The 25,669-nt window shown below is 38.8% G+C and overlaps 1 protein-coding gene across 1 annotated transcript in view; it reads right to left on the bottom strand.

The window, feature by feature from the left end:
- Positions 1–23,674, bottom strand: part of ush2a (Usher syndrome 2A (autosomal recessive, mild)) — a 243,804-nt gene extending 220,130 nt beyond the window's left edge. The window contains exons 1-7 of the mRNA XM_066697388.1: positions 23,456–23,674; positions 21,799–22,465; positions 20,269–20,434; positions 5,480–5,615; positions 4,460–4,523; positions 2,964–3,258; positions 1,243–1,427 (exon numbers count right to left, since the gene is read on the bottom strand). Of these exons, the coding sequence (XP_066553485.1) occupies positions 1,243–1,427; positions 2,964–3,258; positions 4,460–4,523; positions 5,480–5,615; positions 20,269–20,434; positions 21,799–22,331 (1,379 nt within the window). The 5' untranslated portion in view covers positions 22,332–22,465; positions 23,456–23,674. The remainder of the gene's footprint in view (positions 1–1,242; positions 1,428–2,963; positions 3,259–4,459; positions 4,524–5,479; positions 5,616–20,268; positions 20,435–21,798; positions 22,466–23,455) is intronic.
- Between the last annotated feature and the right edge of the window lie 1,995 nt (positions 23,675–25,669).

Genomic DNA, 25,669 nt, shown 5'->3' with positions numbered 1-25,669 from the left:
ACCTCAAAGCATCTGAGGATCAGATGTTTCACCCTTGGCAAGCAGGGTGGTGCAGTGCCAATAGCAATCAATGACTCGGATAGACAAAGAGCAGTGGGTAGTATGAACCTTACCAGTTAAAACGTGCTGCTGCAAAAAATACAACCTGACTGGAAAGATAGGCAGTAATTGGAGGAACATAACGAAGAACGTGGGGGTGGCAATGGACCACTGAAGGAACCCATTCGAGGCACACAAAAGCAGACCACCCTTAAACCCAAGGGCCTGCTTCAATAACAGGACCCCAGTAGATGATGTAGCTCAGCTGGTCATGCAAAACTGCTTTAAAGTCATGTTGACTGAGGGAAACTGAGGGAATTAGGTGAAGATTAACAAACACACGCACCTAGAACCAAGGCTGCTCTCCTTCAAAGTACAGTTAGTTTTAACAGAAGATTCAAAGAAAAATTAATAAAGGTGTGTCAAGTGAAAAACAGACATTACAACAAGCCGGCACTACAGTGAGACTAGTAACACACATGTATACTACAGATATACTACTCTCAGCCTAGGCCAGTTCAGTTTATCCCCATGAATGGCTTTGTTTCCATAATAGGACATGCTGCAGAACATGCTGATCTGAAAATAGGAAGCGACAACTGTGCTCTACCAGAATCTACAACCTAAGGAAACTGGCAACTCACTGAGGGGTGTGCGAAACCCAGCGCTGTGAGGCGACAGCAGGTTCTGTGTAGTCATTCCCTCGTACCAGGATCTTCCAACAAATTATTTACAAGCCTTTAGTGTGCACCAGATATGCAAGCCAGTTATGGCGTTTCAGTTCCGGTTACGGTCACAGGCACACTGGAGCGTAATGTGCAGAACACGGGCCAAGATTTGGGAAAGAAATCGGTGCTTTGAGTGGCCGAGGAAGTGAAGTCCAACCCTGGTTCTCCATCAGGCTGTACAGAGGTCGTCCCTCAGTGACTAAAGATTATTTTATGGAACTGGTGTATTGGCTGGAATGCAAGTCAAAAGATCACATAGCTCTATGCTAGGTGTTCAATGAACTCCATATATCTTGCTGGCAGAGCAAGAATTAAATCTGGGAACTAAGCAAGCCGATGGATTCTGAAACAGCAAACTGACATGTCTGCAAAGTTATTTGGTCACAAGAACAGAAAAAATAAGTTTAATAATTACAGAGGAGAATAAGGCTTGTACTTTATTTCATCTAGAAGGGAAAAGCCTTGTGAAATATACCTTGGAAACTGAAGGCAGTTGACAGAGTCTGGCTTCTCCAAAGGTGCATTATCTTCCATTCCAAAGACACTGCAGTTCTTAGCCATGTACTGCCAGTCCAGCCACTCTGAGCTACTGCTCCGCTTCCTTTGAATTTTTACAGCTTCGGGCTGTGGGCTGAGAAATTGTAGAATAACATAGAAAACCTGCAAAGGAACCATGAAAATTGATAGAGGAAAATATGCATGAAATACTAAACAGCACTGGATTATCTATTATCTCCACAGTAACAGTCAATGCACCGCTGACTCCCAAAGCATCTTTATGCTGTGAAGAACAGCTTGAAACCCTATTGCTTTACACTTCCACTGCTATCTAATTCCAAGGTTTGTAAAACTGGTCAGCGTTTTTACTACAAATACTACAAACCCTGAGCGCTGCCGGTTTTATCTGTTGAATGGAACTGTGTTAAGAAGTGCCATGTCAATACAGCTGAAATCCACCATGTTTGAGGTTCCCTCCTTTTAATCCTGTTTTAGAACTTGGAAACAGACAAAAAAAAAAAAACGTATTAGATCCTTTGCTTTGATTTAGGAGTAGGAGATGGATCCAATGTTTCACAACTCCAAACTCGAATGACCAAGAATTGATGGGCGACAAAGTATACAATAAACTCTACTAACACAACATTTATATGTAAGACGGATTGTTTTATATTGACAGGAAGTTGAACATAGTTTATCAGGACATTTTTAGGTCATATAAGCAGTCAATAACGTACAAGAGGGAACTGAAGTGTTTACCCTGAAGGTTTGCCAAAATAAGCTGTTAAATTCGACAGTGTTCACGATCACAAGGGCCTATGTAATTTGCCAGTAGTTTAACACTTTAAATATTGCTTATTAATGTTGCACTGCAAACGGCTTGACTCATATTGTAAGGCTTCTGACTAAATGTGCAATGTGTAAATAGTTCAACTTTACTTTGGTTTCTAGGGCTTTAATCACATTATCGATTTATATGGTATTGTTTTTCTATGTAATATAATTTTATAATGAAACAAAAACATGCATGCATGCATACACAGACAAGTATTGAGAATAAAAACAAGCAACCAATGTTCTGCTTCAGACTAATCCCTGGCTTACTCACATATTCTCTCCCATGAACTGATAACCTCCTCATCTCTAATCTATACTAAAGGCATTGATAAGAAATTCCGCTCACAAGTAAAATGCATTTTTCTGTTGCCAGCTCAGGAGGGTGTGTGCGTTGCCTGGCAAATCACCTTAGGGTACTTAAAGATTAAAATACAATGGAGGAATTCAGTTTTTATTCTTCAAATTGCATACGTTCAGTTAATGAATAGTCTCGCCAACGTAAGAACGCATTCAAATGATCATCTTTTTTCTGCATTTTCATCTGGGAAGGTATACAATGTTTCAAATGAATCAATGCTGCTTTATGTAGATTCGGGATATTTGAATTGTATATCATACGTGGTGTCTAAGTGTAGCAAAATTGGTAATTTGTCAGTGTACATCTTTTTCCATTTTCAAGACTATTTCAGGTAAGGAATCCATTTGGTAATGGTGGCTGTTTACAACCACTGGGCAATCAAGTATTTTCATCCGAACAACAGACCTACTCCTATAAAAAATGATGGGCAAAAAGCTGCACACGGAAAAGGCGCTATAAAAACTTCCCATTAAAAGCTAGGTAGACTACTTTAGATTTTTTACCTGGTATTCTCCATTCTGCAAATCAAAGGTGATGGTCACTCCATTCTCCAGCTGGGCCACGTCAGAGAACACAGACGAGATCCACGAAGTCCCAATGTCATTGTCATTGATATAGTGGAGGGGGTGGGCATCCAGATTGAGGCGCAGGACCCGGTCATTGGTGGTGTCGTTGGCCCCGTTGGGGATGCAGTACCTCTCCACTAAGGGGTGCACCCGCGGGTGACTGCTGGGACAGCGGCACTCCGTCTGGGTGTGGAGGTAAGGCACCTGCCCTGAAAACACTTCCACTATCTCTCTGCACAGAAAGCATTATAATTAAAATGCAGGATTGACAGCAATTGTTTTTCTAATATACACTGAACAAAACGTGCCAGGATGTTCCTTATCCACACTTCGGTACAGAACGTCATCGGTTTCAGTCGGAGTGAGTGACATTCTGAGACGCGGGCAACGCAGGTCAGGACGTTAGTTATGCTAAGAGTCCTAATGATGTTTGTCAGGAGTGAAGCTGCTTCAATGCGGTTCTCAAGACAGAAGCATATTTATAAATCATTCAAAAGTGCAGCCCAAAAGGAGATCAGTATGCAAACGCCACCCATAAATTGACAAGTTATATTTACATTTCTACTAACTATAAAATCTTTCAGTGTAGGTTTCATACTTTCGCAGATATATCCAGAAACATTAACACGGTAAATACGGTTTAATTAGTCAACACTGCTCATTTTAGCAATTACTTAAAACAACCATAGCTGCAATCCTTTGATCAGGCAAATGAACCACAGTCTGTAGCCAAAAATAAAATCTGGTATTATTCACATGGACCAGCATATTCTTTTTACAACATTGCTATGATTTTTTTTACTTCATTTCAGAGAAACGACAGCTTCATATGATCACTTGTGTAACACACTCCTATGGGAGACACGTTTGACAGTAGGATTTCATTTTTTCTTGTGAATGTGTGTATTGTCTACTGTGAACAGCATCCTTTTTTAAATGATTGAATAATTCTATTTAATAGATATTAATGGTTTCATAATGAGTGCTGTAGACTGAAGATTTATGGATTTTAAATTAAACTAAATTGATGTTCATTGTATAATTTATCTGCTTTAATACTTTCATAATGTATCACTGATCTTCTAGGTAATTTCTCCTGATATCGTTACAAATGTTTCATGACTGTTCATTTATTCAAATCCTATACATACACACACATCTACAGTTTGGCAACTGTATTCTGTCTTTTTCAGAGAGTAGGTTATATAATCTGCTTGTCAAAATTTTGTATATGGGGTGCTGTGACTCTTAAGTGCCAGGGCTGGGCAAGCTTAGGTTGGACTATTTGTAGGATTTTTTTTATTATTATTTTTTTTTGCTGGAAGAGAAAGATTGAAGGAAGAAAAAAACACACCACATAACACAAGTAACTAAATACACTATAACACAAACTACTTTGAACTAACAGTTGCAGGGTCATGTTGTTGTCTCACCTGTTGGTTAGAGTTGTTGGATAAAAACGGAAGTCCTGCATCCTTCCAATGAATTGATTAGACCCTAAAAGGGAAACATCAATTTTATTTATTTAAGGCCGTTTTCAAGATCCATAGCAAACACTAGATTACCCTTATCTGGGTCTTTTATTTCAGCTAAGTAGACACTAGCCGGGTGATGTTTATCTATGACAGTTATTTATAGTTTTCGGCCACGAGAAATCCATTTAGGATGATGCTTAAGTACCATCCTTGTGGTCACCCAGTGGCTCACAGCCTGGGCATGTTGTTCTCGCCAGGAAGTGGCCGGTTTGTCTCTGAGGATGAAAACGCCTGGGATAACAGAGTCCAGTAAAGATCTAAGAGCTCTGATACATTCAAGTGTAAGAGGGTTCAAATATATGATGCCGTCACTTAAATGGCCCAGCAGAGTGACTTTATAGATTTGTCGCTTTCATTAGGCTGCATATCTCAGGAATTTCACTTATCGTATCATATAGGAGCAACAATGAGGATAATTAAGTCGCTCATAGCGGAAGTTCCCATGACAACTGCTAAGCTTATTTTAACCATCATTTGGGAGCGCCTGACATCAAAAACAGAGGAATTCAGAGCCTGTGCTTCTGGAACTCTGCCTCTTTTGCATGTTAATAGGATTACGCTGGCTGGAACTTTTATTGCAACTGTGAAGATATCTGCTCGGCTTTTTTTTTTTTTTTTTTTTTTTTTCCCAGCACAAAAAAAAGCTGATATTCCCATACCCTTTCTGTTTCTTTTTATAACCACTCCCCACACACCCCTACCCCCCCACTCAAAACTTGGAAAACACACATGAAATCTTCCCAGGTTTGCAACAGTAAAAACAACATAGAAAAACAAGGTTTAAATACAGAACATGTATGTTGTTTATGTCTGCAGATACTATTTATATAAAGCATATACAGATTCAATTAAAGAGACACCAAAAAAATACATTTAAATCTGAAACTGTGTAAAGTACATGAGCAAATGCTACCTTACCATTTGCATTCTGTCCAATTTGGATAACAGCATTGGTTGCGATATCCATAACAAGGCCTGCTAGAACTTTTGTATCAAATGCAGTATTGTCTTCTTCCAAACCATTTATGAAGAAACTGGCTCTTGCGTTATGCACCTGCAAAATAAGGCATTGATGTAGGTTTAGTACATGTCTGATTTTCTATTCTTCAGTAAAAGTCATGTTTTTATGTATAAACACTGTGTTTCCATCTCTCCTTCTGGAATCTCCCAATCCAGCAAGTCCCATAAATAACCAATTAATAAAGCATTAGAAACAAGATGAAGCAGGTGTTTTGGTAAATGTATAGATCATTGAGAACAAATAGCAGCAAACCAAATTGTTCCCATTGGCATTTAGATAACTGTGTACTGCATCCTGGGAACTCCTGGGCAACTGGCAATGAAATAGGATGGGTTCGAGACCTGCTTACTCAGCGTATAGGACACAATCATATGTGTGATTGATATTTTACCCAAAACATATACAGCATGTCATCCCATGTACCACCAGGGTGCCCCACTTGAGCACATACTTAATGCATATACAGTTGTTCCAGTTTTCCTATGTAGAATGGAGATCATTAAAACCTTAAAAAATTAAAATGTCAGCCTGATAAGGGATAGCTAAAATAACTACAATTTTCATTAATTTGTATATTTTTAAATAATTTTAAACCATATATAAATGCATATATAACCTACAAACCGGCTCAAATGTAAGTTCACGGTGAGCATTTGAAACCATATAGTTCATTATACAGTCCTCAGAAGTATGATAAATAGTCTGAGCCTTGCCTTCACAGAAATTAATGTGCTAAGTCGCCAATCATCAGGGGGGAGATATTAAACTTTTTTTTAAATTACCTTTTGTTGGATAAATCAGCATTAATACTTTTCCCCCCTTTCTTTTTCCACTGACTGCAGAAACTATGCCTGTAGCGCATATCCACTCATACGCTCTAATGCTGCTGTCTTTTTAAAGTTTAAAGGTGTTAGAAAATACTCTACCAAAATTTCCCTTCACAGGAAGGCAACGGGAGACAAGCGTCTGTCTTGAGGATACTTAAACCCAATACTTTCATGACTACTGATTGAAGAATTTGAAGATCATTCTCAGAATTTCTAAAAAGTCAATGACTCGCTGCGCAAGATCTGAAGCCGCGTCAGGCTGATGTAAATGAATTCTGAAGTGTTTCATCCCATTTAGCTAGCATTCAGTCCTTTGAAATAGGTTCAGCGCTCACCAAGCTCAATTGTCAGTTTTGGAAAGTGTTTTGCTCTGTGCCACGGTGACTCCTGTTAAAGGAAAGTGTTTTTCATTTTCTCAGCCCCACCCAGCTTCCTTTTTTTTTTACCCTCACCTTGCTGGAGAGGTGAAAGGCACTGCAGAGATCCGGCCTGTTCCAGTCAATGCTGAGGCCTAGTCAAAGGGCCAACACATTTGACTCAATTCCACACCAAGGGTCTACTTCACTAACAAAAAGACTTTTGCTCGTTCAAAACAAACATGATGTATTTAACTCCAATTTCTTTAAATCCATATTTAAAAAGTTAAGTTTTCAACATGCATATATTTTTTACATGAAAATATATGAATGTACTCATTGAGTGGACTTACAGTTGATGTTATTTGAACTCTTCGAATAAACTGCAGGTGACTGAAAGTGTGTGAACTCTTTACTTGTTATTTGTGGTTTTAAGGTATTTTTTTCTAATGAAGTGTGGGTGTGGTTGTGAGGTGGTTATGTATCACCCAATGTAAAAAAACGTATCCTCTTTGTTTTACAATTTAGTTTTAATTTGTATTGCATTTGTTTTCTTATTTCACTATGCAATATGCAGAAAATCTTCACATTCTCAAACAAACAAAAAAAAAGTCAGCTGCTTGAATCATCATGTGTGTCGCTGGCTACATGCGAATCAAAAATTCACCTTTCGTGGGCCATATGTGGCCTACTGGGGACCCCTGGACTATAGTTAAGAAATAATGGGTTTCTGAACTCCTAAATTTAAATACATTGCTTTTTCTCTATTGCCTTCATTCTATTTTTTGACCTCCTGAAGACTTTCAAGAGCTATTAACTAGGGTAATGGCTGACTTCAGATTAGAAAAAGAAAGACAAAATTGCAAAGGAAGATGTAAAGGAACTCAGCTGCTCCAAAGACTACACTGGTCCCACAGAGTTCAAACCCTTGAACAGAAGAGAGGCAAATGTCTGAGCTTTTATTCGGCTGGAAAACTACATTCTCACGCTGTCAATCAGTCACTCGGACTCTTCCAGGAAGAAGTCAATCTGACCAATCAATCGAGGCTAGGTCACAAAGTTCTTTGTGAAATGCGTTTAACTTATATTAATATAAGTTATATATATATACATATTAATTTACTATACTACTTTATTGTGTGTGTAAGTCTACTTGTTATTCAAAGTCTAGAAATGCTGTTGAAAAATGATGTTTGTTGGTCTCTCAGCTTTTCTCCGACTATCGTATTTCCTCTTCCTGTCTCAGTCGCCAGTTTCCACCTAGTGCTTCTGAAACACCCCCTTGTAGTGATGAAATGAAACTCAGATCAGTCTATGTATGGAAATGGAATTAATACAAACAAAATAATAAGGTATGATTTATATATACACATTTTTAAAATGTCAAGATTCCTACAATTGCAAATCTCATCAAACCTCCACAGAAAACACTTTATATTTATGTAATAAAACAGAAATGTAAACTATTCTTTCTTAGCATGTTGTCATCTTATATATGTATAAGCACATACATAAACACATGGAGACATGGTGCCTAATGCCCCCTAGCCATGCATTAGAACTGTCTCACACAAAGCTTAGACCGTTGTATATTATGATGCATGCTAGGCAAAATGATCTCGATCTGTATTTATACAATACCATGGGAAGTATTTGAAACTGTTCTTTGGAGGAACCACTTGAAAGCGTGCATCATTGAGCAACAGCGGAAAAATATGTTGGACATATGTTATAGAAAAACGTCTGCTGTCAATCACGCTAAATTTTCTCCTTACTGCAAAATACAATTATACTCCCCTCAATCTCATCATTAGGGAGTGTATTGCTTTTCTGTGTGGATTTGAGGTGATTAAACCTTTAAATAAAACAACCACAATGAAATCTTGGCCAAAAATGCAATGATGTAAAACTATTCAGATATGAACACTATGAAGATCACATTTGAAATGACCCTACAAGAAAGTGTATTAAAAGCACATCAAACAGACACTTAATTCAATGTCTTAGATCTCAAAGGCTGCTCAGACAGCTATTGTGTCGTTGAGATAGCCTGTCTTGTGCATACCTCTCTGAAATGAGTCAGGGGAGGAGTATATTCTAAAGGCCATGAAAAATGAGACAACTACCTGGCAACTGTCTCTAGGAGGTGGTTAGGTAACTTAATGTAGCTGACATTTTCGCAGCAATTCTTTGCATTTGCAATCATGAAATAGCAAGACTGATTTGGGAAATTCTAATTGGGAAATCAGCCTGAAAATGACATGCATGATATCTGTTATGAAACAAGATCAAAGCAGAGGGAAATGGGGGGGGATAACCACAGTTTAGCTTTTCTTATTTAGGATCAATAAATGGAAAGTGGCCTACTTGATAATGCAATGTTATAAATGCAGGCCAATGAACACCTATTTAATGTGAAAAGAGATGTACCAAAGAAAATAGGACTGTAATTTCTCTAATACACACCAGAAAGCAGAACCCTACTATCAACATCTGACATAAAATATAAAATATAATAATAATAATCTTGCTATTGATGTCTGGAGCAACAATTTGGAACCCCCTTGTAGAAGTAATCTGTTTTGGAAAACTGACATAACAGCACAAAGGCAATAAACAATACTGAAGAAGATTAAATCACACACTAAGGGAGAGCCATTGTTGGTACAAAATGAATAGGCCCCTCATTACAATGCACATGCGAGGTCAGGTTTTCAGTTTTATTTTGGTATGTGACAGACAGCATAAGAGTTTGTGCAACATATAAGAACATGATGGGGACCTTGAAAGCCAGAAGGGCTCAGAGGCAGAATTAATAGTTTTCTTGATCTCTGTTGCTCAAGAGCTACTACCTAGCTTGATACTGGGTTTAAATAGCCAATATGAACTTGACCCAGAGCTGTGTGATCCTGCATTAGAGAAACTGTCCCTCTATTTGGAACAAAAGTGTAAGGACATCGACATGTAAAGGAGAACGGAGATCATGTTGGGGGGGGAACATCATATTATAAACAAAGGCCTAGAATGAGTCGAGAGTTATCAAGCTGTAATAGCAGTTTTTTACACTGGCTAACACGGGGCTATAGCTTGTATTTAAATCTGCAACCACAGTCACAGAAAAAGGTGGTCTTCGTAATTTGTTTTTTTTATTGTGATTCAAGATAACGCAGACTACTCCTTGAAGGAAAGCTCCTGGGATGCAAGTTCGATTCCTGTTTGGAGTTTACATGTTCTCCACATGTCCATGTGGGTTTTCTTGGGGTGCTCTGGTTTCCTTCCACTTCCTAAAGACAGGCTGCTCTCTGATTGGCTGCTCTAGATTGCCCAGTAGACGTGCGAGTGTGTGCGTTTCTGCTGCCCTGCGATGGCCTGGCATCCTGTCCAGGGTGTACCCTGCCCTGTGCCTGTCAGATTAGGCCCTTGCCTCTCTGTGAACCTGTACGAATTGAAGCAATTATTGAAAATGGATGGATGATTATTTTTAATGTTTCACATCTAATTGATCGTTGGGGATAGAGGAATATCTGTGTGTAGCGATTCAGATTTAAAATTTTCTGTCCATGTCTATGGTATGTTTGTTTTACAGTAGGTTTGTTTTACAGTGCCCTTCTTTGACGCATCATTACCAAATGCATATCAAGCTGGGGTGGTATTCTTTACCTAATCATAGGCTATACCATTGGTATTGTTTTGTCTTTTAGGTTATCAATGGTTTGGTCCCTGCATATTTGTATATTTTGGTGGTAAAGAATAGCAACACATAATTTATGGTCTAGTGATACGGATAGCCTGGTTGTTCCAAGGTTGCGTACATGCAAGGGACAACTGTCTATTGCATATCGGCTAACAAAGACTTGGAATTATTTTCACCCTGAAGAAAAAATGTGATGGACTATCTGGTTTTAAACATGTCATCAGGCAATTATTAAAACAACATGCGTCTGCTTTGTAAATAGAGCCAGTGAACTGATTTAATAATTATTTTATTTGTATTTTATTGTTTTAGTATTTGGAATGTTGTACCACAAATTCATTAATGTGTTGACTGTTTGTTTGTGTCCCAGGACACCCCTGGGTACATTTCCTGGTGAAATAAATAAATTAATGTTGATCATAAGGAAAAATGACTTCCCTTTTACAGGAAAGTGACTGGCTTTATTTTAACACAAAAAAATATCACAAACCAATGTTTTTGTTTGAAATATAAGAGACAGTATTTCATTTGAGAGTATCTGAAAAAGCAATCCCATTTCTAATTTTGCCCGATACAAGCTGGAGCTTGGCCTTCTATCTGTATGGACACACACTGTATGTATTATTTATTGCTTATATTGAGTCACAATGTGACTGACTGTTATCATTTAAATGAGGCAAAATATTTTCTTTTGTAATTTGTTAGGCTATCGCGTTTTACAATGCCTTCCGTGCATCGCGCTGACATATGAAATATAACTGTCTGAAAGTTGGTCTCGGGTATTAATGCATAACCCAGAATGTGCTTCCCTCTTCACTGTCCCCATCCAGCAAAGCGCTGATGAACGGCCAATTTTCTTTATCACATTAACACAGCCATGAGGGAAACACATTTGTTCTACTCAAGTACACTAAAGATACTATTACCAGTCTAACATATACATGTTTTATATCAGCAGGATTTCTCCTAGTATGAGCGAGGCAACAATATATTAACACTAGCATGACAGTTTATTTAAGAAAATAAAATTGTCTCTGTGGGGAGAGAGAGCTCGGAAACGTATGGGCAAAGCAGCATGTCAGTAGTTTAATAAAGGTAATAATTCTTTACAGACTTTTCCTTAAGCAGGTAACATATCCATAGGAATTTTTACGATATGACTAAAACGAAACAATATCATTTCTGCCAACAAGCTGGGATGTGTGTGTGTGTGTGTGTGTGTGTGTGTGCGCGCATTGCGTGTGTATGATTTTGAACATAGCTGTTGAGGGTTAGAAAAAAATATTAACCCTCATTGAAACAAGTGCCTTTCCCTTAACAATTTCAAGGTCTACAAGAGTCTTTTGAAAGCTCTGGGATGACTAAAACAATGCATGAAAATTTACAAGAGCAAAAAAGTCCTAATGGATTTAATTGCCATTAATGCTATTAATCAACTACACATACTGGTAGAAAGGTTAAAGAGAGCACCATTCTGCTCAACTATTGAAATGAATACTTCTCCATTTAAACTGCTACCCTCTAGACAATCACCGCCCCCCCCCCCCGCGAGCACACACTAATGAACACACGCAGACCTGATACCAAATGCACTGTTCTGTCATAGAAATCTGTCATAAATACTTCAACATACTATTGTAGGATTCAACTGTGGACGTTGGGCATAAGAAAACTGCTGGGCCATTTAAAAATCATCTATGAAGATTTCGTGAACAAAGCAGGGTCTAAATTAAAGATGTATAGGCACTGTGTGAACCTGAGAAGGGATCTAAAGATGTGTCATTGTTCCTGTGTGATAAAATCACTGTCATTCATAATTGGAAAGGATGAGTTTTGTTAGTTTTTTAAATCAGAAAAACATACAAATAGTGAAATAAGTGAAGGTGACAGGTTTGTGCCAAATTAACAGGCTAATTAGGCTTAGAGAAGAATTCTGCATTTTGAATGTTGAACCAACCTGCTTCTTTTAAGCACTTCCTTCAAGTATGACATATTTGAAACTGAGAACCACAATAAAGCACTTTATACTCTCACCTCTACAGCACGAGGAGGAACCTGCCTGTTGGGCAGCTACGGAGCAGGACACACGACAACTGTAATGCTGTTATATTAAGATTCTTGTTTGTATGTTTGCTCAGCAATCCCCCCAATGTCAATCACACTTAGAAGTATTTTAGGTGACAAGAAAGACACATTAAAATATCAATGCTAGACGTCTTATGACAGCCAGTCACAGACGGACATGACGCCTGGAAAACGCTAACAGGGCAGCTAAAGCCACATGCCACAATCAAAGTGAATAGTTCAACTCAGATCTGCATTGTGGGATGAAGAAAAGGCATAACTGAACTCAAGACATATCTGTCAACTGTAGATGTTCAGAAGACAGTTACCCAGTCTCCTCTGGGGATAGACAGGGGACTTCATTTTCCAGAGCCATCCCCCTTCCAACTCTCATGACCAATAAATACACATCAAATACGAAGCTACGTAAAAAACAAAATAAAAAGACTAAATTGAAGGGACACAGTCAGCTCTACCATGTCTGTGCTCTGTGACCTGGAGTCATGACAGATAGTCTGTTTGCTGTGGCGATGTAATGTATTTGATCTGTCTGATCAGCACTTGCGATTCTGGGATACCTAGCTGTAAGCAACACTCTAGTCTGATGCCATTAGTCATCCGCATCTGAAAGATGTAATTTACAGTGAAATTCTTCATATCAAGTTATGGCTATTACCAGTTTCAGTTCTCAACTGAAGGTTGCCTCCGCTGATTTATGTACAAACAAGCTGATTTTCTTTGACTTTAATTTGAACAAACACTTCCACTAAACTTGCCAAAGCAAGTAATCTCGGAGTATATATTTAATTCTGCTTGACACTGATGTGCTGAAGTACACATTAAGTGCTTTATCCAGACAAATTAAACTATACAGAGTGGTCTGTCGTTAATCTCTGTAATTACACGAAATATAATAGGTTATGCTAGACTGGAAATATTCAATTGACAAGAGCCAGACAACAACCTTTAAGCCTGATCATATATGAACTCAGAAGTTACGCAAGGTTAGACTATCAGTTCTCCACTGGGAGACCTCAAAGGAAAATCAGGTTGTTGAGAAAGGCCTGTTGGCAAAACAGTAGGTGGCAGGGCACACTGTGCTGCTATTCAGACAGGCACCAACTACTTGTGTCATTAATTATCCCCATATTAAAAAATTACAGTGTATAAGTACACCGACCCATTAGCAAGTTGCTCCTCCTTTTGTCCTCAGAACAGCCTGAATGTATCAGGGCATGGACTTGACAAGGTGTCGAAAGTGCACCACAGGGATGCTGCAGCCATTGCTTCCCACTGTTGTTGCAAATTGGCTGGTAGTGGATCTCTACTCCCAATAGTTCATTCCGTCTCATCCCAGAGATACTGGATTGGATTGAGATCTGGTGACTGGGCAAGCTGAATTGACGGTCATGTTCTTGGGACCATTCCTAGCCATTGTGGTATGGAGTATCCTGCTGAAAGAACCCATTCACAGATGGACACACTGCTGCCATGAAGGGTTGCACCTGATCGGCAACAATGTTCAGATATTGTGTGGCATTAAAACGCTGCACCTCCCGTATCAATTGACCCAAATGTGTGCCGCAAAAACACCTGACTGTAGTCTATTTCAATGAAAGGGTTGGTGTACCTAATAAAGTGACCACTCAGTATGCCCAACACAGAGAGCACTAGTAATGGAATAAAAACAGAAAACTAAAAACATCCCCAAATCACTAACATTTTTTCATTTCCCAATTACCCTCATTCTAAGGTAAAAGAAACTAGCCGAACTGTTTACATTTATTCACTCCTTTCTGGCTATTTCACATAGATGCAAGAACATCCGATTTACACACCCCCAGACTGCACAGCACATTGGCAGACTGCAGACTTTTCCTCCCTCATCCTCCTCCACTTTCACTATTTATTTTGCCAATCAGCCATGCCATGCTGGGTGGCACTGAGCAGCGATGACTTGATTTTAGATCTACTGCCAGCACCCCTACAGCCATCACAGTGAGACCCAGCCTACATTCACGCAATATTGTAGAGGAATGTGAGAAACCAACATCAATCCAAGAACAAATACATCATACACAGTTAATGATCGGTGGTTGTGTTTTAAATCAACACAAACATTGCATGCAAACATATTTTGGAGTTATATGCTTCTGTTGAAGGAGTGTGCACCATAGCCAAATACCACAATAGAACTGGAGACAAGTTAAATAACACGAAAAACGCATCCTGGGTGCCGTGACCTTTGGGTAGTGTAAACGATAGTCAGACTAGTTGAGGGGAAGGTACATCTGTACATTTATATCAGTCAGACGCAGCCAAATTGATCCAGAAAGAATAACAATGGGTTATGCTGGCCTGTGTCCCCCCGATCTTAACCCTGATGAGATGAGCGTGACAGAGGAGGACAGCCACCATCATCATATGTTCTGGTAGGTGATTCTGACTGAATGGACAAAATACACAGTGATAAACTGCTTAAGAGGCATGACACAATCCCCAGAGCATGTGCAGCTGTGCTGGCAGGGAAAACATGCATTTGCATCCGACTTGGTCAATGAAAACAAAAGCACTCTCAATTAATTTTTGAAGGTGAATTTCAATTGGATTAATAGTCTAGAAATCTTGTTTTTCATATCATACAAGGGTATCTCTTCAATTACCTTTTTAAATGTCTCTGATCTCTTGTTTTAGCATGACATACTAGCTAACACTTTGATCACTTCATAACTGAACAAAAATATAAATTGTAAGTACGCCATGTTCTTATTTCTACAGGCGTTACTGTGCAAAGATGCATGCAAACGATACAAAGCTCAGCAACAGACAGCCCTGGCTACTGCCCTAGTTTAAAACTACAGGGGACGGAGTTATTATTAAATCCCCAACCTGCTCCAAGGCTTCTTGTAGTATTAATGTATGCATGCATACAGTATTTTAAAGCAGGGAACACCTGGTGCGAAGCTGTCCGAATGTTGACCCCTGTCACCAATACTTATCACAAAATTGTCCAGTCGCATTAGCTGTGTTTGCCGACAGATGATAAAAAACAAAGCGATTGTGTTGTATCTCAGCTGAGAGGTAACATTTCCAAGAAAGAAAAAAAATCCTAACTTCTTCTGTATTATAAAATAACACCCTCCGCAATCCGTTAAAAAATTCGTGGCTGATTTTGTTTTTCAGCATTCACCTCAGTTCACAAGTCCCTTTAAGACAAAGCAGTTGAGCCTGCAAAGGAAGTGTAGATAAAACCACGTCCGTGTTATAAAACGAAATGGACAAGATTCCCTCCTGATAATATAAAGACTTTTTAATGTGAGAGATTCACGTTAAATCAAAAGTATTTCAACCTTTACTTGAAAGAATGGTACGATTTTAAACATTTATAAAGAAATTTTGCCTCGACTAGCAAATGACTCATATCTGACATGTATTGATATGATAATGCTGATTTCAATAGGCACTCTAAGAGCGTCTCAGTCCCTCGAGGCTGATTCAATCATGGTTACCTCTTCGCATTTACATTTTGAACTTTCCGTCTCCAGCTCGCTTTTATATGCTGGGATCTGCCAAAACTTGTCAGCTGCACTGTGATATGATGGAGGGTAAAACAGACGCATCTGAAAAAAATACAGAAACTAAAAATGTAACTGTGTTTCCTTTTCATCTTCCAGGGTATTCATGACTGACTTGATCTCAATTATAATACACATCCTCTGAGAGACAAATTACCAACAATACAGCACATTACAAACATTCAGTAGCTACCTATTGTCATTCCATATTGTCATCATGGCATGCCAGTAAAAAGGCAAGCCGAAGTCTCTTCTCATCTCTCTCGCTCTCGGTGCTGCTTTTCATAGTAGTTGCCGTAATGACAGTGGACTAGTAGGTACAGTTAGCCTCTTTTTGTTTTCTAAACACTTCTAAACTTATGCAGTGTTTTACTTTTGATTTCGTCTTTCTCGAGACGTCTGGAGGGCTGTGAAATGACTAACTGGTAGTCAGTCATCTGCCTGGGTGCTCAGTCATCTCCCCCAGGCACTCCAATAAGGCAGCTGCACTAACAGATAGATGCAACAAACAATCTGCACAACACAGCAAGAGAAGCAGGTATGTATTCTGCTGGTGGTCCAAACATCATCATTATTATTATCATCATTATTATTAAATTAATTGTGGTCTACTGTAGTTCAGCTGCACTTCTTGTGTAATGGTTCTCCACCATTGTTGTGGGCCATTTTATAATTAGTGATGTGTTAAATATTTGATTGCTTGTAAGACATGCCTTTGAACTGACAGCCTGAGATTTTGGACTACAACCAAAATACTGAGCTTCATTTAACATATACATTAAAATCACAGGTTTAACCAACACACAGACTGTCGCAGGGATCGTTCGCTCAGCGTATTATTGTTCAGGCATGTTCGAAGGCAGCTATTCTAAAAAGGTACTACTTTCACTAAAACCAAACTGCTTTCCTTTCATTTGGGTAAGAGAGCATTTAATATTTATTAGGATGGTACTGAAAGCTTGGTTAGGGCAAAGGTCTGAGAAGCAGGAGATCAATGTTTCAAATGAAAGCACATCTATCAAGAGAGATCAACAAAGGAGCAACAGTCACACGGCCTTAAAAATGTAACATATCATACATTACCTGTGTCAGATATTTTACAGTGCAATCATATGAAATAGTCAGTTAAAGTCATGTAAGCAAGGAAAGGGCAATAATAAATATATTTAAAAAAAAAAGATAGCCTAACTTTATGGAGTTTCAGAGCCAGAGAATAATAAAAAAAAACATAAATCCAGCCTTCTATGTAAAAATCTGTACATTTTGTTGCATGAAAACTACCCTATATATAATGTTTACATTAGTATAAGACGCCTATTAAAGTTTACTGTATAGGAGCCATATAAATGTGATACAGGCATGTAATGTTGACCATTATATGCAAAAGAAGCAACAGTTACAACACCCTAGTGATTATTACAAGGGCCAAGAGAGAGTTTGTGTCCGATTTCAATCCTGGTAGTGTTACTGATTACACATCACCGACATGCTGAGAACTATTTGTGTGTCAAACAACCTGTGCTCATGGTTTGTTAATCAGTACTTTCTTTCCTTCTTGTTCTTGGAAAGGTGGACTAGTGAATTCATTACCCAGGAATGTACAATGTGTCGAACATAGAAAGCGTTATGTTATCTTCATTTTATGCTTTATATATTTAAAGCTAACAGTCTACTGAGGCACTTAAGGCAAGCTGAATATACACACAGGGCTGTTTTCAGTGAAAGAGTACAGTTCTATCTTTCTGCTGAATTGGCTTAATTTAAGCCCTGTCCAAGGTGCTGAAGTTAAAATGTTTAATGAATTGACCTACGGGTGGTAAAAAGTAATGCATACCAAATAGCTGATGTATACAAATTTATTTTGTTTCTCTAAAGTAAATAAGTAGCTAATGTGATCCCCAGTACTATCATACCATGGTAGAATTAATTTTACAATACTAAACCATCCTGTACTTCCACGGTAAAACAAGGTCAGATATAATTGTATAATGTGGTAAAATACTACAGCATCCAAAAGAAAAGGAGAACTCCCACACTGTGTATATGGCAAATCTTTCAATAAAGCGGTTAGTTCATTTAAAATATCAATGCATTACATCATAGTTTACTGTGGTAATGGACAGTGTACAATGTGTATGCAAACATAATGCTGCCATAAATTCAATCCCAAGAGGAAAACAATAAAACAAAAATTAAATTGGCAGCAGAACATCAGTACTACATACATTTACCCTCAAATCAAGAGTTATAGCGGCGGTGCAAATGGGATCATTCCCCTCATCTCCGTAATGCCTATGAAAGTGTGCCACATATCAACAGCATTCTTCTGTTAATACAGCCGCTGCGTCTTCATATTTTTTACTTTACAGGATCAGTGAACTTGAAGCTTTCCTCATTGTGTATTAAAACACATATTTGACATTCAAAGTCCAATGGTATATTTTATTTCCCAGCTGTTGCTCTCATAATCACTTGAGACTTGACTTGGATGCCATGGGGAAAACAATTTTGTAGCAGCAATGAGTGAATTATATTAAATGGATACAGCAACAGCATTCTGGTTATTTTCTTTCCTCGTTTTCATTGTGTAGAAAAAAAATATTCAACGTAACTTTATCTCTGTGTCTTCTGTTTTATATGTGAACTTAGTGACACTGAAATAATGTAACTAAGTACTGTAGAAGAGGCTAGATAAAAAGCTTTTCACAGGCTAGCGTGACTCCTGTGAGACTGTAGGCAAACATTGTTAACATTTAACAGATGATTACAAAAGAATGTTATGATTTGCAGGAGGTGACCGATTTGCTGAGCCAGATACGACTGTGTGGACATATAAAACAGCAGCAAGTCTGAAGATAGCATGAAATTAGCAATGCTTCAATACTCAAATAACATGTTACTCAAAACTCCCAACCCTATCCACAATATAATGTAAACACCTATCGGTAATTGCAGGGCTTGAAAAAACGCATCTCTCTGCTTGAGCTTCACTAGAGAAAAAACATTGCAGACCTTATTGAAAAAGATTTCATTAGCACAATAGCAGTCTGAGATTTTTTTCATTCTTGTCCTTCAGACTGTATCCGATCTTCTTTTCTAAATAATACAAAGAAGGTTTGTAAGAGTCAAGGCTAGGATGCCGGTATGCGTTAAAGTAGAGAGACATGCATAATCAACAGATCCAAAAATGGCCTATCAAGTTCATTTCAGTTTAATAGCTTCAAAGGCCAAATTGTCTGTCTACTATGGTTAACAAGATGCAAAATTAAAATTCAAGCCATACAATACAATAAATGCCAAGAAAATACTTTGAAATTGTAACAGCATTAGTAATCCAGTATGAACACAAACCTAGTAATGCTCAAGGTAAATAGATTTCAGTCTCTTTCTAGAGAACTAGTGCCAAAACCCCTGACAAGAGAGCCACTCCATTAACAATACATTATACTTAGGGGCCGGCGTTTTGTGCAATTGTAATTCAACATGCAGACTACATGGCCACCCGGAATGAAGTTCAGCCTTAAAAAGCAGGTCACATAAAATGCAGGGCCCTACAAAACGTACTCTACTGTACTGTTGATGGCTCCCTTGAATGAATATAGCAGACAGCGCCATTCGGATCACAACACATGAATCTATATTGTTTTTTCTTCATTTCATTTTTAATTTAAGCAGGTTGTTCAATAAACAGCAAATAATCTGCCTACCAAATCTGGAAATACAGTTTAACAACAACAACAACAACAACAGAAATAATAATAATAAATACTTCTACTGTTTGAGCAATCTTAATGTAGTGAGGCACCTGTGGTAACAAATGAATAAATAACTCTCAGATTCCAATTATTTTCCCTGCCACTCTTACTTAGTGATGTTCATTATACATAAACTGTATTATAAAATGCATTTTAAAAAAGCAGGCCATGGTGGCATAGATCAGTGGCTTTAGTTTTACATCCAGTTTTATGGGTCATCCTAAATCAATTTCTTCTGCATCTGGGAACACGTGTTAGTTATTGATGTATTCATGAAGTCAATCATTGAATTAAGGGAACTTAAATGATCCTGAAAGTATGATTTATTTTGATAGGAGCGGGCAATATCCAGGGATTAATAATGAATATTTAAGAGTGCCCTGCATGAGAGAATTGCTTTTAACAGAATATATACCTGTAAGGCCAGGTGTGTCCACTGTCCAGGAGGAATCCGTCCCAGTGTCCTCACCACCATAGCCTGCTGCAGACCGTTCGCCAGGCCATAGTGGAACTGAGTTTCTTCTTCGGAGATGGTCAGTTGGAAAACTACCTGCCCTCCGATACCTTTTTCAATCACAGTCCTGACAAGAAAAAGCAGACAAAATGTTTTACTTCAAGGCACTTCAGGACCAAAAAAAAACCTCGGTCAGGCAAATTATAGGCTTTCACACTGGACACATTTTGATTACTTTTCAGGGAGGAACTACACAGAACGTTGTTTGCCGGAGTCAGGGGATTTCTGTGGAGCTCAATTCAAGTGTGTGGGGTTAAACACACGCAATAACAGATGCAGGCAGCCCATGCAGGTGAAAAATATGCTGGGGATAAATAAAGGATGATGTAACGTTAAAATAGGGCCGGCATGAAATCAAATCAAGGAAATCAAGGTAGCCTGCCCCAGTCAAGGCAGGCAGTAGGGCAGAGACCTTGGAATTGGCCATAATGGAAAAAAACACAAGGGGGAGAGGAAACGGGTCACTGCCTGTATAGTGAACATGTGGTCCTACAAGGATAGACAACACTTTGTATAAGGAACTGAAATTAAACTGGCTCACTGACCCAGGTGGTCAATTAGTTCACTGACACATCAATGAAAGGATAACATTTTTCCTCATTCTCAATTCACTAACCCAACCCAAACGGTCTATAATCATAATCATGAAGGGCATCGACCACATCAAACCAGAGGAGCTTTTCCAGATCAGCAAGGACACACGCACCCGGGGACACAAATGGAAATTGGGCTTCAAGGCATTCAAAGCAGAAAACAGGAGACACTTCTTCACACAGAGAGTCGTCACAATCTGGAACAAACTCGCCAGTGATGTGGGTGAAGAGACAATTTGGGAACATTCAAAAACAGACTGGATAGGATCCTTGGATCACTCAGTTATTAATGGACACCAAATGAGCACAATGGGTCGAACGGCCTCCTCTTGTTTGTAAACTTTCTTATGTTTCTTATATACAAAATCACAGTCCCAATTCAAACTATGTTGACATGAAAAACTTAAAAGGTGAAACTGCACATGTGAAACTGTAACCTGCAAAAAAATTATATAATTATGCTTCCAGTCCTGTTATTGTGCATATTGTACTTTAACTGCGATGTGTATTACAAATAAAAGGCATCCTGTGAACACAAAAGAAAGTTATTTCAGACAGCAGGCTTGGTTCATGGTTATGTTATCAGTCAGCCATGAGTGTTAAAAAGTAAAAGAGAGCTTTCAAAGTGTGTTTGTTTTTGCTCTTACGTATAATAAATACTGGCAGCTGTGGTTTAGTAATGATTCCCTGGTTCAATGACAGCAAAGGCACGGAGAGAACATACAGCTGTGATCTCAGTAGCTCTAAAATTCCTGAAACATCCTCACGTTTGCGGCGCATCTCTCATTTTCCGGGGGTATTATCCTGCTGTTGGACAGATACCTGTGGTGCTACTTACATTACAGTCCCCAGCTCGGGTTTCAGCCACACTCCTAAGGTGAATGAACCGGTGGGTCCCAGGTTCTGTGGAGGAGGGGAGGTAAAACAATCCCTTTGGTTCCGAAAAATAAAGCTCGTCTCCCGACCCCGCGCCCCTGGGTTCCGGCTGTGGCCGTCTTCAGTTACGCAGGTCCCGAGTCCTGCGGAAAAAAGGTCCGTGTAGGATGGAGAGGAGGACCGGTAGGCGCATTTCTGGACACACAACTGCTGGGTGCAGGTAAGCAGACTCTCCCTCGCCACGGTACTCTGACAGAAAGCATTCCTCTCCGGTTCGCCACATGATGACTGGGATGGCACCGTGGTGACATTTTTATAAGCCCCTATATTTTCAAGCTTGGGGAAATGGCCCTGCGGGCTGACTAGGCGGGTGGAGATGTAACAGGCGATGGTATAAACTAATAGCACAGCATCTTTCCGCAGCAGGAGCCAATTCATTGTTGATAGGAAGGGTTCCTCTTGATGTAGTAATCTTAAATAAATAATGATAGCCATGCCGGGGGTGACATTTTTACAGTCCAGCGCATTGGATAAAGGCAGCACAACTTAATTGCACAATGTCCAAAAGGAAGACTGAGCTCTCACATGATATCCAGGCCTTCTGCTGAATACAATTCCCGAGAAGTCTGCTGAAAGAAGAGAGAGAGAAATAAAGAACAAATAATAATAAAAATATCATACAAATTTACCATTGTGATTCTTCCCTTGAAAATGTATTCATTGGCAGTATTTACTCCAATTGAGGGTATTCATGGTAAAATATGTGCTTTTCTAATTCCATTATTATTTCATATTTACACGCATATATTTATAGTTATGACCATTTTATGTACAGCACCAAAATGCTAAACTAGATCAAACTAGATTCTTTCTATAACCTGTGCGCTGATTAAAAGGGGGTTAATCAAGAAAGATTTCTCAAGGCCGTACACTGTGCAGAAGCAAATACAAGGTATAACACACAATGTGCACAATAAAGCCCGAATGCCCACTTGTTGAACATTCATATGAGGGTCTTCATTGGAATTTCTGTTTAGTTATTGATTGGCTAAGACTCAAACTTGTGACTGTAAATTGTATTTATGTTAAAGACTGGTGTTTCTGTCTTATTGTGTATACAACTTTCAACAAATACATCAACAGCTCTCACTTAAAACCACAACAATAAAACGGCTGTCAATTATGATCTTTCTCATATGTGACCTAGCTAGGCCTAGTAACAGTCACTTTAAATAGTGAATTGGAAACCGTGCACATAATGGAAAAACGACACAATGTGGTTGTTTGTAATAGTATTGTTCATTCAAAAGCATGTCATTCAAAGACCCAAGCTGCGCGCCTCAGCCCTGCGAGCCTGTACAGTGCGACACAAACCCAAAAGCATGTGAGCCGAGCTGGAGCAACATGTTGCCGTCGGCAGTGGGACAAAGTATCGACACGCAACTGCAGTAGCATCGCATGGGCGCGAAGGCAAACGACGCGTGTAACGGGGTATACAGCACTTTGTTTCACAACTTAATTACGGTTTATCACCAGACCTATACAAACGCACGTTGTAGCACCGAGCAAGAGCAACAAAGCAAACGCAAAATCCAACGTGTTTTCTTGTCCTTCCTTACCTTAGATCTGTATGCATGCAGCCAGTTCCAGAAACGGAGTCTCTGGTTTAAAGCGGATTACAGCACACGTTGCCATCTGGACGTCGCAGGAAACCCAAGGCGCGTCACTCGCACGGGCTGGGAGCTGCGAGGTGTGCACAGGAAGGTGTCTCTTGTCTTTTGGGGTGTTTGTTTGTTTGTTTTTCTGCTCCACAATGGGTGACACGCCGCGCCGCCGCGTCGCTCACTCCGCGCTTTTGGGTGCAGGGACGCCAGCTGCCGTCGCTAGGCAACCCTGGCCGGGACGGAGTGGCGCGCGCGGGGCCTGGACTGCTCAGACAAGCACTGAAACACATCATTCATAATTATTTCAACTGCATTAAAACCTCAGACGAGTCAGCTAGTACAGGCCGGGTAGTTCATTATTGGACGAAATACATATTTTAGAGATTTCTGTCTTGTCTTGTGGAAAATCCACTTTCATGGCTTGAAAAATAAAAAATAAAAGTAGGTTCTAGAACAGTGGATCCAAAACCGGTCCTGGGGGACCCCCTACCCTGCTGGTTTTTGTTCCAACCGAGCTTTCAATTACTTAATTGAACCCTTAATTGAACTAATAATTTCCTAAATCAGAGACTTTTAATTATTTTAAACAGTAGGGGTTTTAAGTTAAGTATAGAATTATATTAAAAAACGTATTGAAAAAACAACTATTTTCTTACACAATTTAAAAAGTAAAATCTAAGCAGATTGTTACTTCAATTAAGGTTCAATTAAGTAATTGAGAGCGTTGGAACAAAAACCAGCAGGGTAGGGGGTCCCCCAGGACCAGTTTGGAAACCACTGTTCTAGAGTTTTAAATCTATGTTCATAAGTTCAACAGAACACAAGCTCTCTGTGTGTCACTATCTATTATACCTTTGGAAAGATGCAAACAAATCGGAATTAGGTAGAGAGAGGATACTGTATTTTCCCAACTACTTAAAACAGGCCTTCAAGTCTTTCCATTTTATTTATACACTTTCAAAGGGAAATAAGGTACAGAGACACAAATAGGTGAATGGGATTGGCAGGAGTTGTTTTACTTTTTGAAAATGTTGTGTATAACATTCATATTCTGTCCTAATTTGGCGTAGATTGATTTTTGTCCCTCTGTATTTTATAGTGAGATAACATTCCAGATTTGTTTACGGGAAGATTATTGTTCCTGTGAAAAGGTTGGTTCAGTTCTATACAATAAGATTTTAAAACCTGCATAAAACATACATCTACAGAGTGGTTTGGCAAAAGTTTTTATCCAGAACATATTTTGTTTGCAGGCTCCATAAAGTAATGCTTTAAAAAAAGGGTGAAAATGCATTGGTAGATCACAAAACTGAAGCAAATTATCTAAAAAAGCTGCCCTGATAGATGATATAATTGAAGTGACAGATAATTATACTCTCCTAAAGGAAGCATAACAGAACTGCAATAACACAATAATCACATTTGCCAGACTTTTAAGGCTATAATATTCGAGCTAGAGACCAGCCTTCTTTGCATGATTTAGATTTGTCTGGAGGAAAACACTAATCAGCAGTGATAATGGTAACATTTATGTCCCCAGCATTGATTTTATTTCTGTTCAATGAAGCACTGTGTGTTTTCTTCATGTAAAGTAAGCATATGTGACAATGATGTAGTGTTATGCATTTAAACTATGTAAACAAATTAAAAATGGTCTTTATATTTTCAGACAAGTTTGTAATCTACTAATCTCATTTTAACAGCTGCAATTGCTTTGGTGAACAAAGGAAACTCTAACTACTTTTTAATTAAGTGCACTTAACGACCTTAAGAAGATTAGTGCACTTGCCTAATAATCAATACACTACAGCAGAGTTGGTACAAGACTTGCTGAAAAGGAGGCTTTTTCACTATAAATATATTACTGCGGCAGTGGTTTGAATGAATTTCTAAGGAAATGTAGGTTTCTGTCAAAGCACTTGTCTGGCCAGTTAACTTATTTTGAGAACAAGGAAACCGTTTTTGTTTCAGTTTGTTTATTGCATGATATATAGTTTTAAATGTAATTTGTCTCATGTCTGAAAACAGAATGCCAATTGAATGAATAACTCAGGCCAAGATATGAATGAATAAAGAATGTGTACTATAGAAGAGGACTGTAGACTTCATTATTTATCCCCTCTACCTTGTTATTCATGAGAATTAAGACTACAAACTAATCTATTGCTA

Source organism: Amia ocellicauda, chromosome 1 (genome assembly GCF_036373705.1).
Source record: "Amia ocellicauda isolate fAmiCal2 chromosome 1, fAmiCal2.hap1, whole genome shotgun sequence".
NCBI classification, from domain to species: Eukaryota; Metazoa; Chordata; class Actinopteri; order Amiiformes; family Amiidae; genus Amia; species Amia ocellicauda.
Note: the sequence above shows the minus strand (reverse complement) of the source record. Positions and strands in the feature narration are given on the sequence as shown.